General features: G+C 40.2%; 1 protein-coding gene across 14 annotated transcripts in view; it reads left to right on the top strand.

The window, feature by feature from the left end:
* Positions 1-1,668: 1,668 nt before the first annotated feature.
* Positions 1,669-16,352, top strand: part of phf21ab (PHD finger protein 21Ab) — a 32,761-nt gene continuing 18,077 nt past the window's right edge. For 8 of the 14 annotated variants that reach the window (XR_009806068.1, XR_009806067.1, XM_061894669.1 and 5 more), the window contains exons 1-4: positions 1,669-2,151; positions 12,211-12,255; positions 14,859-14,910; positions 15,077-15,166. Coding sequence is in view for 12 of the 14 variants with exons in the window: in XM_061894669.1 (XP_061750653.1) it covers positions 14,869-14,910; positions 15,077-15,166 (132 nt within the window). In the remaining 2 variants the exon portion in view is untranslated. Of the gene's footprint in view, positions 2,152-2,187; positions 2,773-2,961; positions 2,982-3,029; positions 3,840-12,210; positions 12,256-14,858; positions 14,911-15,076; positions 15,167-16,352 lie in introns of those variants that run through there. The other 6 variants (XM_061894674.1, XM_061894663.1, XM_061894665.1 and 3 more) reach the window with 6 other exon arrangements.

Below are 16,352 nucleotides of genomic sequence, written 5' to 3'. Positions count from 1 at the left end.
TTTTGCAACAGATTATTAAGAAAAGCAGAGACCGCCTGTTTAATTGAGGCTCTTTGATGATCATTTTGAGAGGAGGTCCTCAAAAACAACATTACACTAATTCTACAAGTAGGATCTTTGACTAGTGTCTTTGCAGCAGGTCCTAAAAAGCAGCAGTACGCTCATTTCACATTGTACATCTTTGACTATCATTTCTGCAGCCTTAAAAAGTGGTGCATTCCTGTCATATAATGTAGATCCTATTTGCCTCATTAAAACATATTGAAAGTGTTTATTTATATATAACTATTAGCCATTTGGTAAAGTAAAAATATTGAGGTATGTCAGAGCCTTGCATTAACATTACATACAAAACAAGAATGATAGTGCAAAATTATGTCCAGTCCGCATTTTCCTAAATTATTTTTTTAAAATGTGTCAACAATTTAGTTATTAGCCCTGAGGTATGTTTACGCTCAGGCTATGCGGCTTACGCCCACACCCACACATTTAGCAAACACACCTATAGTAGGAAGTAACTAAGCTCCGCCCATTCTCCTGCAGTGTGTCACTACTGCTGATGGTTCAATGTAAAGGTCAAAGTTCATATGTTCAAAATGCCTGGTGCAGCCGTCCTGCCCAGGACTCGAACTTGGTTCCACTGAACGAGGAACTGTGCTTTAAGCCTAAACTGTCAATTTAATGTCCAGAGAGTGAGTTTTACCAACGTACACTTGCATGGCCACGCTGGCTGGCCTCCGTTACATATGTGTGCACACATAAAGGGCTCTTGACACTATGTAATATAAATGCAAGGTATGTGTCAAATATAGTACTAACATCTCACTTTTTATTTCATGATTTAGGAACTTAGCCAGGCATAAATCCATTTAAGCTTGTCCTTACTACACCCTAGACTGGGCGCCTGTTAATTACAGGACACTGTATAAACAAATGACCTTTCAGTCTCACCAGTGGACAACCTAGGGCATTGGTTCTCAAATGGGGGTACGCGTACCCCTGGGGGTACTTGAAGGTATGCCAAAGGGTACAGATTGTTATTAAATATTCTAAAAATAGCAACAATTCAAAAATCAAAAATTTATTGAATAATACTTCAACAAAATATGAATGTAAATTCATAAACTGTGAAAAGAAATGCAACAATGCAATATTCGGTGTTGACAGCTGGATGTTTTGTGGACATGTTCCATAAATATTGATGTTAAAGATTTCTTTTTTTGTGAAAGACCACTACAAATGAGCAATATTTTGCACTGTTATACAATTTATCAAATCAGAAACTGTTGACTGTATTTTACTTCTTTATTCCCTTTTTTCAACCAAAAATGCTTTGCTCTGATTAGGGGGTACTTGAAGGGTACATCACTGAAAAAAGGTTGAGAACCACTGATCTAGGGGTTCCAATTCAGCTAACATGCAGGATGCATCCAGTGAAAACCCACAGCGAGATGCATGTAGACATATTTAAACCGCCATCTCCAGCCCATGAGGCTGATATGCTAGGCTAAGATAGCTAACTGCTGTCTTATAAACGCATACAACAATAATGTGAGAGGATATGAAAACACATCAAACCAGATCCCGTTCGGTTACAACGCGTGTGTGCGTGCGCGTGCGAGTGTGTGTACTTTCTCTCCGTAGAGTTTCGCTGAGTTTACATCCGGGTCCTTTCCTTAGGCAATGGGAGTCGCAACACCGCCGTTCCTTAGGCAAAGTGAAATAAATTCGCCGCACCGACACAAAACCTAGTCCGCTTTCGGAAGACATGCTTTGGCGGGGCCCCGGTGCCTAAAGACCCTATCCGGTGAACTTTCCGAACGAGCAGCGACAATATCGAAGTCACGGCGGCGGCCAAAGGCGCTTTATCGGAAAGGAGAAGTTGTTTATGGTGGGCCTTCGTGTAGCTCCACGGCGGAGGGATCTGTGCTGTGCTCAGGCCGAGCTGAATGAGATTGAACAAGAGTTCTTGTTTTGTAGCTTCAGTTTGTGTCTTTATACACTAATTTGCTTAAACTACGTACACAATTGCACAACAAAGTGAAGGTGCTTGGGAAGGAGCGAGCCGGACTCTTTATGGGCTCTTCTTCCATCGTGGATCGTCTTGTTGGAGATATATATTTAATTAATCTGGAGGAGGACTGCTGCTGAGTAAGTGCACATTGTTTTTTGTTTTTTTAAATTTGCTAACTTTAATGTCGTCCTCGCTCCAAGTTGACGAGTGTCCCGCCGCTTCTTGGGTACTCGTGTGCGACCTCTTGGCTCCTTTTTGGGTGCCTCTGGTGAGCTCTTTGCTGTCTCTTTGCTTCTTCTTCTTGTCGGGAGTTGGTACCGTAAGGACGAGGAAGGGGCCGACACAAGTTGGACAGCCAAAGGCGGCTCTTAGGCTTCCTGGCCCCCTCTTTTTTTTCTTTTCTTTTTTTTTTATAGCTCCGTTAGCTTTATTAGCTGTCGTTGTTGTGGAACATGGCGTCTTAGCTGGCCGCTCCTCTGCTGTTTAGGTCGGCCTCTTCCTCTCCTCTCTTGCCGCCGCCGCTTGGAAGCATCTTTGGGGGGAACTTAGCCGCGTTAGCTTGCTAGGCTAACAAGAGGGGAGGGGGAGGGGGGGGGGGGTTAGTGTTAGCGGGCTAGCTTACGCTATCCACTTGTTCTCCAACATTAGCTGCCTCTCATGTCGCCCAAAAACACCACAGTCGCTGTGGGTCTGTTGAACGGAGCCAGAGAGGAGCGGAACTGACACCGTCCCGGTGCTGTCTTGGTGGCTTCATCGGGGTGAGCTGGAACAATCCAGCGGGCGGCCATGAAATAAGACGCTTATCAAACATTTATTGGAGCACTTGACTCGAGTGTTGGAGCACACAAAGTGAAACCTCCATTTTAGTGTCGTCGGATGCCGGCGGCCCGCAACGCCTTCTTAAACACTTCACGTCCAAGAACTTGACGTTCCAGCCCGGCTACAATTACTTCCAATTAGCCGGGAGGTAGGCGCGCACGCGACCGCCGCCTACCTACACTCACCTACGTGCGCGTGCGCGCGGAACTTTTTCAGTATCGTGTTTTGTGCTAATGAGAGGAATTAAGTTAAGTAAAAACAACGTGCTCCTATTGTTTCTTCCTCTGGATACTTTATATCAATTTTTTTTTTACTTTTGAACTGTTATCAAATCAAATCAACTTTATTTATAAAGCAGATTTAAAATTTACCACAGGGGTAGCCAAAGTGCTGTACAATGGGCAGGTTAAAGGCCTACTGAAACCCACAACTACCCACCACGCAGTCTGATAGTTTATATATCAGTGATGAAATATTAACATTGCAACACATGCCAATACGGCTTTTTTAGTTTACTAAATTACAATTTTAAATTTCCCGGGAGTTTCGTCTTGAAAACGTTGTGTAATGATGACGTGTACGCAAGACGTCACGGGTTTTAAGGAAATATGAGCGCTGCACACACACACAGCTAAAAGTCGTCTTCTTTATCGGCATAATTACACAGTATTTTGGAGATCTGTGTTGCTGAATCTTTTGCAATTTGTTCAATTAATATTGGAGAAGTCACAGTAGAAAGATGGGGTAGGGAAGCTTTAGCCACACAAACACACGGTGATTCCTTGTTTAAAATTCCTGGAGGTGAAACTTTACTATGGATCAGAGCATAGTAAAGCAAACATGAATCTCGACGGAATGTCAACCAGCAGTTTTCGGTGAGAAAATTGTGGTAAAAAGTCGCTTCTTACCGGGGAAAAGCTGAGCTTGTGCCGTCCATAAAGCTGCCGTCGACTCCCCTGAGACATTGGCGTCAAGACACCCGTGGACGTACACCTCCGACTATCAGGTACTATTTAACTCACTAAAACACTAGCAACACAATAGAAAGATAAGGGATTTCCCAGAATTATCCTAGTAAATGTCTCTAAAAACATCGGAATCCGTCCCAATGCAATCGCGTTTTTTTATTTAACTTGTTTTTTTTTCCATTTTTTTTTCTAGTCCGTCGCTATCAATATCCTCAATCGCAAATCTTTCATCCTCGCTCAAATTAATGGAGAAATTGTCGTTTTCTCAGTCCGAATGGCACTTTTTGTTGGAGGCTTCCATTAAAAACAATGTGAATATGTGAGGAGCCCCCACACGTGTGACGTCATCGTCTGCGACTTCTGGTAGAGGTAGGGCATTTCTCTTAACACCGAAAGTTGCTAACTTTATCGTGGATGTTCTCTACTAAATCCTTTCAGCAAAAATATGGCAATATCGCGAAATTATCAAGTATGACACAGAATGGACCTGCTATCCCCGTTCAAATAAGAAAATCTCATTTCATCCATCCATCCATCCATTTTCTACCGCTTATTCCCTGTCGGGGTTGCGGGGGGCGCTGGCGCTTTCAGTAGGCCTTTAAAATTTACCACAGGGGTAGCCAAAGTGCTGTACAATGGGCAGGTTAAAAGATAATACGAGAACCGAGCAAACAACACAACACAAACAGAACATGATAAAAAATAAATAAATAAAACATAAAAACAGGTTGACAGCAGGTGTATGATGGGGCGCCATTGCAGGATGGATATCACTCAGTGTTAAAAGCCAAGGAATAAAAATATGTTTTAAGAGAGATTTAAAAACAGGAAGAGAGAAGGCTTGTCTAACACTCAGATAAAGGTCGTTCCAGAGCTTGGTAGCAGCAGCGGCGAAAGCTCTGTCACTTACAGTATGGCGTAGTGGGTAGAGCGGCCGGCCAGAAACCTGAGGGTTGCAGGTTCGCCTCCCACATATTGACATCCCAAAAATCGCTGCCGTTGTGTCCTTGGGCAGGACACTTCACCCTTTGCCCCCGGTGCCGCTCACACTGGCGAATGAATGATGAATGAATGATAGGTCAGTGTTTTCCACAGGTCAGGCATCTATTTGTGGTGGTGTGGTCGGGCGGCTGGGGGGGGGGTGGCAGCGGCGGCGATGACCAAGAAGTACGCGGAGTTGGAATATAATTACAACACTTTCTGTACATATTTATATAATATTTACATATTTATATATTATGTCACTATAAGCTCCATTCACAGACAGAGTTCAATTGCTTTTATGAGCAGACGAGCGGGTCAAAAGCCGGGGGAAAAAAATTGTTATATTTTTAAAAATGTTTTATTTTTTATTTGTGGCAGCCGTAATTCTTTCGTGGCTACTGATGTAGCTTACCACCACCAGGTGTGAATGAATGTTGAGTCCCACTTCTCTGTGAGCGCTTTGAGTGTTCAGAAAAGCGCGATATAAATCTAAGTTATTATTATTATTGTGTCAGGGACCGTCAGTAGCAGCTGATCGGCTGATCTTAGGGATCGGGTGGGGCAGTAAGGCTGAAGGAGGTCGGAGAGATATGTTGGCGCGAGGTTGTTTAGACATTTAAAAACAAATAGAAGGAGTTTAAAATTGATTCGATAATCCACAGGGAGCCAGTGAAGGGACGCTAATATAGGGGTGATGTGCTCACGTCTGCGAGTCTGTGTTAGACGAGCAGCAGAGTTCTGCACGAGCTGCAGGCGGGCGAGGGAGGCCTGGCTAATGCCTACATACAGGGCATTGCAGTAGTCTAAACGATTCGAGATAAAGGCGTGAATTAATTTCTCGAGATCATGTCCTGACCGAAACCGTTTCACTTTCGCTATTTGGCGTAATTGATAAAAGCTTTTTTGAACGTAGAAAAGCAACATTAAGACATTCTCTTTCTTATGTATTTTACTTTGGAGTGCACGCCATGTTCTATTGTGTGTTCTTGAACATAAAAAATAAGAGCTTTTCAGATGAATTGGAATTAAACAAAAAAACTTGACTTGTTGACTGGCTGTCCAAACAATCAATCAATCAATTAATGTTTGTTTATATAGCCCTAAATCACAAGTGCCTCAAATGGCTGCACAAGCCACATTGACATCCTAGGTTCAGAGCCCGCAAAAGGGCAAGGAAAAACTCACAACCCAGTTGGACGTCAATGTGGATGACTGAAAAACCTTGGAGAGGACCGCAGATGTGGGTGACCCCCCTCCTCTAGGGGAGACCGGATGCAATGGACGTCCAGTGGGTCTAACATAATATTGTGAAAGTCCAGTCCGTAGTGGATCTAAGCTAATATTGAGAGTCCAGTCCATTGTGGGGCCAGCAGGAGACCATCCTGAGTGGAGACGGGTCAGCAGCGCAGATATGTCCCTAACCGATGCACAGGCTAGCGGTCCACCCCCGGTTCCCGACTCTGGACAACCAGCACTTCATCCATGGCCACCGGACCTGTGCCTCCCCCTCCACAAAGGAGAGGGGGGCAGAGGAGAAAAGAAAAGAAATGGCAGATTAACTGGTCCAAAAAGGGGTCTATTTAAAAGCTAAGATCGGACTTAAATGCTTCTACTGAGGTAGCATCTCTAACTGTTACCGGGAGGGCATTCCAGAGTACTGGAGCCCGAATAGAAAACGCTCTATAGCCCTCTGACTTTTTTTTTGAACGCAGAGTTCTTGCCGATACATATGGTACAATTCAATCAGCAAGATAGGATGGAGCTAGACCGTGTAGTATTTTATACGTAAGTATTAAAACCTTAATGGCCTACTGAAACCCACTACTACCCACCACGCAGTCTGATAGTTTATATATCAATGATGAAATATTAACATTGCAACACATGCCAATACTGCCTTTTTAGTTGACTAAATTGGAATTTTAAATTTCCCGGGACTTTTTTTCTTGAAAACGTCGCGTAATGATGACGTGTACGCGTGATGTCTTGGACTGTTATGAATATGAGCGCTGCACACACACACAGCCAAAAGTTGTCTGCTTTAACGGCATAATTACACAGTATTTTGGACATCTGTGTTGCTGAATCTTTTGCAATTTGTTCAATTAATATTGGAGAAGTCAAAGTAGAACAATGAAGTTGGGAAGCTTTAGCCTTTAGCCACACAAACACACGGCGATTCCTTGTTTAAAATTCACGGAGTTGAAACTTTACTATGGATCACAGCGGACATGGATCCCGACTACATGTCAACCAGCGGGTTTCAGTGAGAAAATTGTGGTCAAAAAGTCGCCACTTACTGGATATCAGCTGAGCTTCTGCCTCCCGTACAACTGCCGTCGACTTCCCTGAGACACTGCGCGTCAAAACCCGGCCGTGGACGTACATTTGCGACTATCACAGGGGTAGGGAACCTATGGCTCTAGAGCTCTAGAGATGTGGCTCTTTTGATGACTGCATCTGGCTCTCTGATAAATCTGAGCTGACGTTGCTTAACACGATAAGTAATGAATAATTCCACTTGTAATCACAGTGTTAAAAATAATGTTCAAAATATAAAACATTCTCATGCATTTTTAATCTATCCGTCCGTTTTTCTACCGCACCTGTTCAAGAAGTTGCGGTTAATGGTAAGAAGTTATTTATTTATTATTGGTTAGTGTGGGGCTTGCCCTCCTGGGGGTTCTTCAGACCCCCAAGCACCGACATGAGAGCCTGTTTCAGAGTTACAAAATTGTTTTATCTTTCAATACGTTTCCAGAAATAGTATTTCCAGCCCCAACCCAGTCTCTCCTCCTGGCTGCTGCTTATAACAGAGCGACAGGTGATTAGATAACAAGGCCCAGGTGGGCCATCTACGCACCTGTCGCTGCAGGCCCGCAGGCCACGCCTCCTCCACAGTTAGCTTCAGAATAACAATGTTATTACAAAGAATAAGAGACCTTATATACTCTAGAAATGTTGGTCTTACTTAAAAATGCACGTGTTTAGTTGTGTTCAGTGTTAAAAAAAAAAATTATATGGCTCTTACGGAAATATATTTTAAAATATTTGGCTTTTTGGCTCTCTCAGCCAAAAAGGTTCCCGACCCTTGAACTATCAGGTACTGTTAAACTCACTAAAACACTAGCAACACAATAGAAAGATAAGGGATTTCCCAGAATTATCCTAGTCAATGTCTCTAAAAACATATGAATCCATCTCAATGCAACTCGATTGCAATCGCGTTTTTTTTTTTTTCCTAGTCTGTCGCTATCAATATTCTCAAACACGAATCTTTCATCTTCGCTCAAATTAATGGGGAAATGGTCGTTTTCTCGGTCCAAATAGCACTTTTTGTTGGAGGCTCCCATTAAAAACAATGTGAATATGTGAGGAGCCCCCACACGTGTGACGTCATCGTCTGTGACTTCCGATAGAGGCAGGGCTTTTCTCCAGTTGCGAACTTTATCATGGATGTTCTCTACTAAATTCTTTCAGCAAAAATATGGCAATATCGCGAAATGATCAAGTATGACACATAGAATGGACCTGCTATCCCCGTTTAAATAAGAAAATCTCATTTCAGTAGGCCTTTAAAGTCACATCTAAAGTGCACAGGAATCCAATGCAGGTGAGCCAGTATAGGCGTAATATGATCAAACTTTCTTGTTCTTGTCAAAAGTCTAGCAGCCGCATTTTGTACGAACTGTAATCTTTTAACCCGAAAATAATACGTTAACAGTAATCGAGACGAAATGTAACGAACGCATGAATAAGGATCTCAGCGTCGCTAGTGGACAAAATGGAACACATTTTAGCGATATTACGGAGATGAAAGAAGGCCCTTTTAGTAACACTCTTAATGTGTGACTCAAACGAGAGAATTCTTTACTGAGTCGCCTTGTGTAATTATTTGGTTGTCAAATGTTAGGGTGGTATTATTAAATAGGTTTCGGTGTCCAGCAGGACCGATAATCAGCATTTCCGTTTTCTTGGCGTTGAGTTGCAAAAAGTTAGCGGACAGCCATTGTTTATTTTCAATATTGTGAATACTTGTTTGTTTATATAAGAATGTTCCTTATACTACATGATGGATCCATCCATCCATTTTCTACCGCTTATTCCCTTCGGGGTTGCGAGGTGCGCTAGAGCCTATCTCAGCTACAATCGGGGGGTGTAGGCGTACACCCTGGACAAGTTGCCACTTCATTGCAGGGCCAACACAGATAGACAGACAACATTCACACTCACATTCACACACTATGGCCAATTTAGTGTTGCCAATCAACCTATCCCCAGGTGCATGTCTTTGGAAGTGGGAGGAAGCTGGAGTACCCGAAGGGAACCCACGCAGTCACGAGGAGGACATGCAAACTCCACACAGAAAGATGAATAATATTATTCGATCCGAATCATATTTTGATGTTTCCGATACGATTCAGGGACAATATTAGAACGATGCGATCCGAAACAATTTAATGAGTTGAAATCGATTCACTACCTTATTAGCTAAAAACTCAACCAATGTGATTGTGAAATAAATACTGGACACTGCAGGTAAAGTTTCCATATTATTGTTTTTTATTGTAAGGGAATTGAATATAAATGAGTTGTAGATACAGACGAGTAAGTAAACATTTAATGGCGAAAGCATTCACATCTTATTTGAATAAAGTTCTCTTTAGGTTGATTTAATAAGAGGAAAGAAACCTTTTCCGTTCTTATTTTCAACATTCAAGCAATGTCCAATAATAGTAACGTAACCAATATTTTCACAGTAGATTTTTATCTGCTACTTTTGCTGTTGTTTTTCCAACATTAAAATGATACACAATATCAAAAGTAAGGTGCAACAACATCTCTTCAGGTTGAACTATCAGTAGGTATACCTGAGAAATTAAGTGCAACCAAAACTTTTCAGGTTAAATGAGCCATGGTTTAACCTGCTACTACACTTATTATAATAAACAGCCCAGGGGCCGAGAAAAATCACAAGAAATGCAATCGCCACAACACAACAACTTTCAGTTATAGCACGGTTGCAAAAGCCACAACAAATACAAATTCCACAATACAACAACATTAAGCTATAACACAATAACTACAGTATAACCCAAAACACGAAAATATACAGACGCAACGGAAGTGACAGCAAACAAGTTTTGGCCATGGATCACGATGGCTGAGGTGGAAAGTTGAAAATGTTGTCATGAATAAAGTTGGAAAGGTAAGTGAATTGTGACCACTTCTTCAGTCATAAATAACTTACTTTTTTAATAATCCTCAAAAATATGTTCATTCCACTGTTTTTAACCTTCTGCCTAAGCTTGGTCCGTAGGTGAAACTTGCTCGCTGTCATTTCCGTTGGGTCTGTCATGCGGCCTGACGTTGTGTTGCGGCTTTATAGTATTGTGTTGTGACGTTTATTAGTTGTGGCTTTTCCAATTGGGTTGTAGCTGAAAGTTGTTGTGTTGTTGCTTTATTATGTTTTCTTGTGGCATTAGCATTTGTTGTGACCTTTCTCGGCCACCGTAGGCATCCGCCATTTTTTGTTTTGATGACTGATGGCATTGGGCAGACAGACTTGAGTTACCCTTTCATGTCCTTATCAATAAAAGAGCTAAACTTTATATAAAGTCTGCCAATTGTAACTCCAATGTTCTTTTCCATTACTGATAAAATCGATAAATTGGCCTGTAAAACAACGACGAATTGATACCTATTTTCGGGAAGGCCAACTTGCTGAGCACAGATTTAAGTAGTTGAAGCTTCGGAATATAAATACTTAGATCAAATAATAGTTTCACACCTAATGAATAAACATTTAATTTATCGGGATCATTTAATTGGCTTTTTTTTTCATTAATTAAAAATTATTGATCCGAAATTATTGTCTGTGAATGATCAAGTGGTTTTACATGGCTTCTGTTCCTATTAAGAGCTTCCAGTGTCAGACCTCAAACCTTCCATTTGAAAGTAAACAAAAACATGGCTCCTGGTTCAAAGATGTAAGTGTAAACTTAGTGTTTGTTGTTGTTGTTGTGTGAATAATCTTTTCTTACTTTTTACACTATATGGACAACAAATAATTACTGAATATGGTGTCACATTTTCACACTGATTTTGACTTATACTGTATATTGATAGATTACCTTATTTATTAAGTGACTATTATTAGTCTGTCACTGTTTGGTTGACTGGTCAATATTAGGAATCACTGATGGATTCCTAGACAGTTATTATCTGGTGCTGTCTTATGTTCGTTAGTTACTTGGTAAGTACACATCTTGGTGTGTTAATGCTTTGTTCTTGATTGTCAGACCCCAAAACATTGTATTTGGAGGTAAAAAATAAAACATGGCGAATGCCCGTAAAAGCTACACTTGTCCATAGATGTAAATGAGAATGTGAAAGGTTTGTTTGCGAGAGATACGTTTCCTTTACACCGGGTGTAACGACCTATTGATTGTTTCCCGTACTTATTAATCAACTCCTATTGATTGAGATGCATTGGTCAGTCACTGATTAGCTGATTGATCAACTAATCGTTTTATGATTGTTAATGGATTCCTACAAAGTTCTCGTTCGGTGCACTGATTGTTTATTTATTAAACGTGTCCGATGTTTGGCAGTTTCTTAGTAAATACTAAAGGTGGGGGAATAATAGGTTTTTAGATGTATTGCAATTCGGACTTTGACAACAATAAAATCGATTAGTAAACATCGCTAATCTATTTATTTATTGTAAATAAAGTAATGCAGACAGTTCTAAAATTTGACTGACTGCAGCGAGCCACCTTTCTGAGAGTCTTGACCATGTCCTTTATTATAGGGCACTTATGATCCGGTTTTGCACGCATGTCTATTAATTTAATAAATGTGATGGAAATTTCTTATTAGAAATGCACTGTTTTTAAAAGTTGAAAGTGATAAACGCTTATTTAGTGAAATGAAAATAAAGGTAAAACTGCATGAATATACTCAAAGATGCATCAATAACCGATTTTGTAATCGAATCGTGAGGTGGCCAAAGACTCCAACCTCTAGTAAGTAAATTCTGTACATGTCTCGTGGTCTTAATGGCGCATTTGTAGTAAATAAGAGCTTTCTCAGCATGACCTCAAAGCATTCCAGTTCGAAGTAAACACAAAATACATGGCTGCTCGTCCATGGTGTGAGTGTTTGTTGGTTCGTGTTAGATGACGTTCCTTCGCAATGGGTTGAATGACCCATTGATTGATCCTTTTATTTACTAATTGACAAATCTTGATCTGGACTCGTTGGACAGTTATTAATTAGCAGACTGATCAACCAAGTGATTAATATTAGGACTCAATAATGGATTATTACAACCTTCTTGACTGGTGGTTCGGGTTATTGCACGTACATTGATGAGAAATCACTCTCCGTAATGTGTATGTGCTGTATGTGTGTTGTGTGCAGGGCAGGGCAGCACAGAGGGGTGGAGTCCAGTCCCACAGCTTGGTGGTGAGTCGTCATTTAATAAACAGTTAATTATCTCACATGTTGGGCTGCAAGGATTAATCGATACAATCGACTAATTCAATTAGAAATAAGCTTTGCTTCATATTCTGTAATGTAAAATTTAGAGCTGCAATGATTAATTGTTCAGAAAAAAACTTTGATTTAAATTCTGTTGCTTCCATTATTCGTTTGGCTGTAACTAATAAAAATCGATCAAATCCAAACTGCTTGGAGTGCCCGTAACTTTAAATACGCTGACATTTTTTTGCTTGTCAGCTGCAATAGTGTGAGAGCAGTGGTCTGTGGCTGATGTGATTTTTGTGGCAGCAAACAGCGTTAAGTTTTTATTTTTTTTACTTTTATTAATGCACACATGCACAAATGAAGTTTATGGTTAGCAGAAAATGTGTTTTTTAAACCATTTTCCCTGATTACGCATTAAGGCTATTAAGTCTATTTTATCCGATTACTTGATTAATTGAACAAACTAATCGATTGATTACTAGATCAAGCAAAAAAACTAATCGATAGATTACTCAAATACTAAAATAATTAATGGATGCAGCTAAGGCTGGGGGATATATTGAATATACTCGATATATTGCGGGTTTGTCTCTGTGCGATATAGAAAATGACTATCGTGATATTTGAGTATCCATTCTCACGCAGTTGCTTTACACTACATTACACTACAGGCTTTTCTCACTCTTTCTTGTCTCTGCTTCTCACAGAGACATAAAACAAGCGCACCTTCTTTCATACGTATACGCCCTCGCGAGCAGAGAGGTAGCTGCATGGGTAACGTCAGTTGTGGTGCGAGTGGTAATACGAGAGAAAGAAGGTACGAATCGGGTTAAAAAAATGAAGGAAGAATTAATTACCATTTAAAACAGCAGCGGGTCCATCGTCTGGCAGTGGTTTGGCTTCAAGCGGTAATATGTCGAACGGACAAATGTAATTTGTCTAGTTTGGGGCAAAAGCGTTGCTAAAAAACCTAGCATTACTGCTAATATGTAGCATCATTTGAAAAGTCACCCGCTAGAGCAGTGGTTCTCAAATGGGGGTACACATACCCCTGGGGGTACTTGAAGGTAGGCCAAGGGGTACGGGAGATTTTTTTTTAAATATTCTAAAAATAGCAACAATTCAAAAATCCTTTATAAATATATTTATTTATTGAATAATACTTCAACAAAATACAAATGTAAGTTCATAAACTGAAAAGAAATGCAACAATGCAATATTCAGTGTTGACAGCTACATTTTTTGTGGAAATGTTCCATAAATATTGATGTTAAAGATTTCTTTTTTTGTGAAGAAAAATGTTTAGAATGAAGTTCATGAATCCAGATGGATCTCTATTACAATCCCCAAAGAGGGCACTTTAAGTTGATGATTACTTCTATGTGTAGAAATCTTGATTTATAATTGAATCGCTTGTTTATATCTTTTTTCCAAATAGTTCAAGAAAGACCACTACAAATGAGCAATATTTTGCACTGTTATACAATTTAATAAATCAGAAACTGATGACATAGTGGTGTATTGTACTTCTTTATCTCTTTTTTCCAACCAAAAATGCTTTGCTCTGATTAGGGGATACTTGAATCAAAAAAATGTTCACAGGGGGTACATCACTGAAAAAAGGTTGAGAACCACTGCGCTAGAGAATGAAGAGTGCTTGAAACTCTGCATGTAAACTTCTCCGTCCGTTGCCCCACTAACAAAATGCAGAGGCAACCATTTCCACATCAACACCGTATGAAAAAAATAATCCACAACAGAAGGAGATAACGTCCGCAGGAACCTACCACATAGCGAAGGACATATACTATTTGATTTCCTATTATGCAGCTCAATTTTATTTGACAGTTATTGAAATATCTTGTGTGACATCATGCACAAAAGTGCACTTTATTTGTTTTAAACTGTTGTAGCTGTGTTCTGTACAAAAAGTTTACTTTAATTTAGTGTTGTTTTTATACGTCATCTTAGTGACATCATGCACAAGAGTGCACTAATAGCTTGTTTTAAAATGTCTCTGACAATCTTGCACTTTCTCTTTTGAAATGACATGAATTAATAAATACAGTTTTTGGTCAATTGACTAAGTTGTAATTTCCCTCTCTGCATGAAAGTTTAAAATGAGCATATATTAACACAGTATGAACACGAATGTTTTAATGTAGACACACAGAATCATCAAACTGCTGTGATTATATGCAATAAGTGTTAATTAAAGGCTAAGGCAAAATATCAAGATATCTATTGTGTATCGTGACATGGCCTAAAAATATCGCGATATTAAAAAAAGGCCATATCGCCCAGCCCTAGATGCAGCCGTAGTCATATTTGTTGTGTTGTTACACAAGTGTGATGTTGTCATCAACATAGACCAAATGGACTAGTATCTTTGTAATATTAGTGTACTGTGTGTGTGTGATGCATACTAGCATGATAAGGTATCATATCATGTATTATCTATAAGATGGGGAAAGGGAAGCACAGTCTTAACCTGTAGATAGAATAAATTATGTTTTCTAATACAATACAATACCATACTAATTGTATTATTGTGTCCAATTGTCCCTTTGTGTTCCTCACAGCGGCACGTTCATGCTTCAGTTGGATGGTTTTCCCACTGGACACGGCGTTCAGGTACCCCCATTAACCCCTGTCCTCATTTGACTTTTTCCAGCTTTATGATCAGGAAAACATCATATTAGGTGCTTGTCACATTGCTATGACAACCAACACACATGATGGCTGCCCAATAAACTTGATAATTTCTGCTGAGTGTGTGTGTCTTTGTGTGTGTCTACAGGCTGATCAATCAGCTGAAAGACTGACTGCATCCATGATGGAATTACAGACATTACAGGAGGCTCTGAAGGTGGAGATCCAGATCCATCAGGTATGGACTTACTGGGTCAGTCTGTCCACATAATGCTCACTTGGGTCACCAGTAGTATTGTATACTGGGCATTTGTCATTGTGGGTTTGTAACTAGGTCTATTGCGGGTTGGTCTTCTAAAACCAGGTGTGATGTCGGATTAGTCATTAGTCCAAAAGCATTGTAGTACTGGGACATAGTTTTCTATAGTTAGGTGTATTGTGCGTTGAGTATGGGTGCGCGATAAATATCGGATGGATAATTATCGGGCTGATATGCAAAATTACGACGTCATACCTATTAAATCAGATTAAAAATAGCTCTGCTATTCCAATAGTTTTATTTGATTTAAAAAAAAAAAAAAAGGTCCCAATGATGCGAGATTACTGCTTTTTCAGAGGAAGACGTTTTGCGTAGGCCTAGGCCATTAACAACTTTTGCTGGATAATATATTGTACATTATATTGACTTACTAATTATTGCCGATAAACGATATTATTGTCATCGTTATTTTTAGTCCAAATTAACCACTGATGTAATGATAATACATAATAAAGAATGACAAAAGGCTTCATCTCCTTCCTTTCATTCTGCTAGGGTACAAACTGGGGATCTAAGGATATAAACATTTCATATCCTGGTTAATGTGACCAAAATTACCACGGTTATCATTATTTAGGTATTGTTGAATGTGGTAAAAAAATACTTACTAACACTAAAATCTCTTAACTGTGTAGGAGTGTGGCAGCACGGTGTAGAGGGGTCAGTGCGTCTGCCTCACAATACGAAGGTTCTGAGTAGTCCTGGGTTCAATCCCAGGCTCGGGATCTTTCTGTGTGGAGTTTGCATGTCCTCCCCGTGACTGCGTGGGTTCCCTCCGTGTACACCGGCTTCCTCCCACTTCCAAAGGCATGCACCTGGGAATAGGTTGATTGGCAACACTAAACTGGTCCTACTGTGTGAATGTTGTCTGTCTATCTGTGTTGGCCCTGCAATGAGGTGGCGACTTGTGTACCGCGCCTTCTGCCCAATTGTAGCTGAGATAGGCACCAGCGGCCTCAAAAGGGAATAAGCGGTAGGAAATGGATGGATAGATGGATGTGTTAGTGTTTTTCAATATTAAATGCAAATTGGGTGATAACTTCGTTGCAGTTGCGGTTTATGTGACGAACACTGTGCAAAGGCAGCACAGCCATTATGTGCGATG

Source organism: Nerophis ophidion, linkage group LG03 (assembly GCF_033978795.1).
Source record: "Nerophis ophidion isolate RoL-2023_Sa linkage group LG03, RoL_Noph_v1.0, whole genome shotgun sequence".
Lineage (NCBI taxonomy): Eukaryota > Metazoa > Chordata > Actinopteri > Syngnathiformes > Syngnathidae > Nerophis > Nerophis ophidion.
Note: the sequence above shows the minus strand (reverse complement) of the source record. Positions and strands in the feature narration are given on the sequence as shown.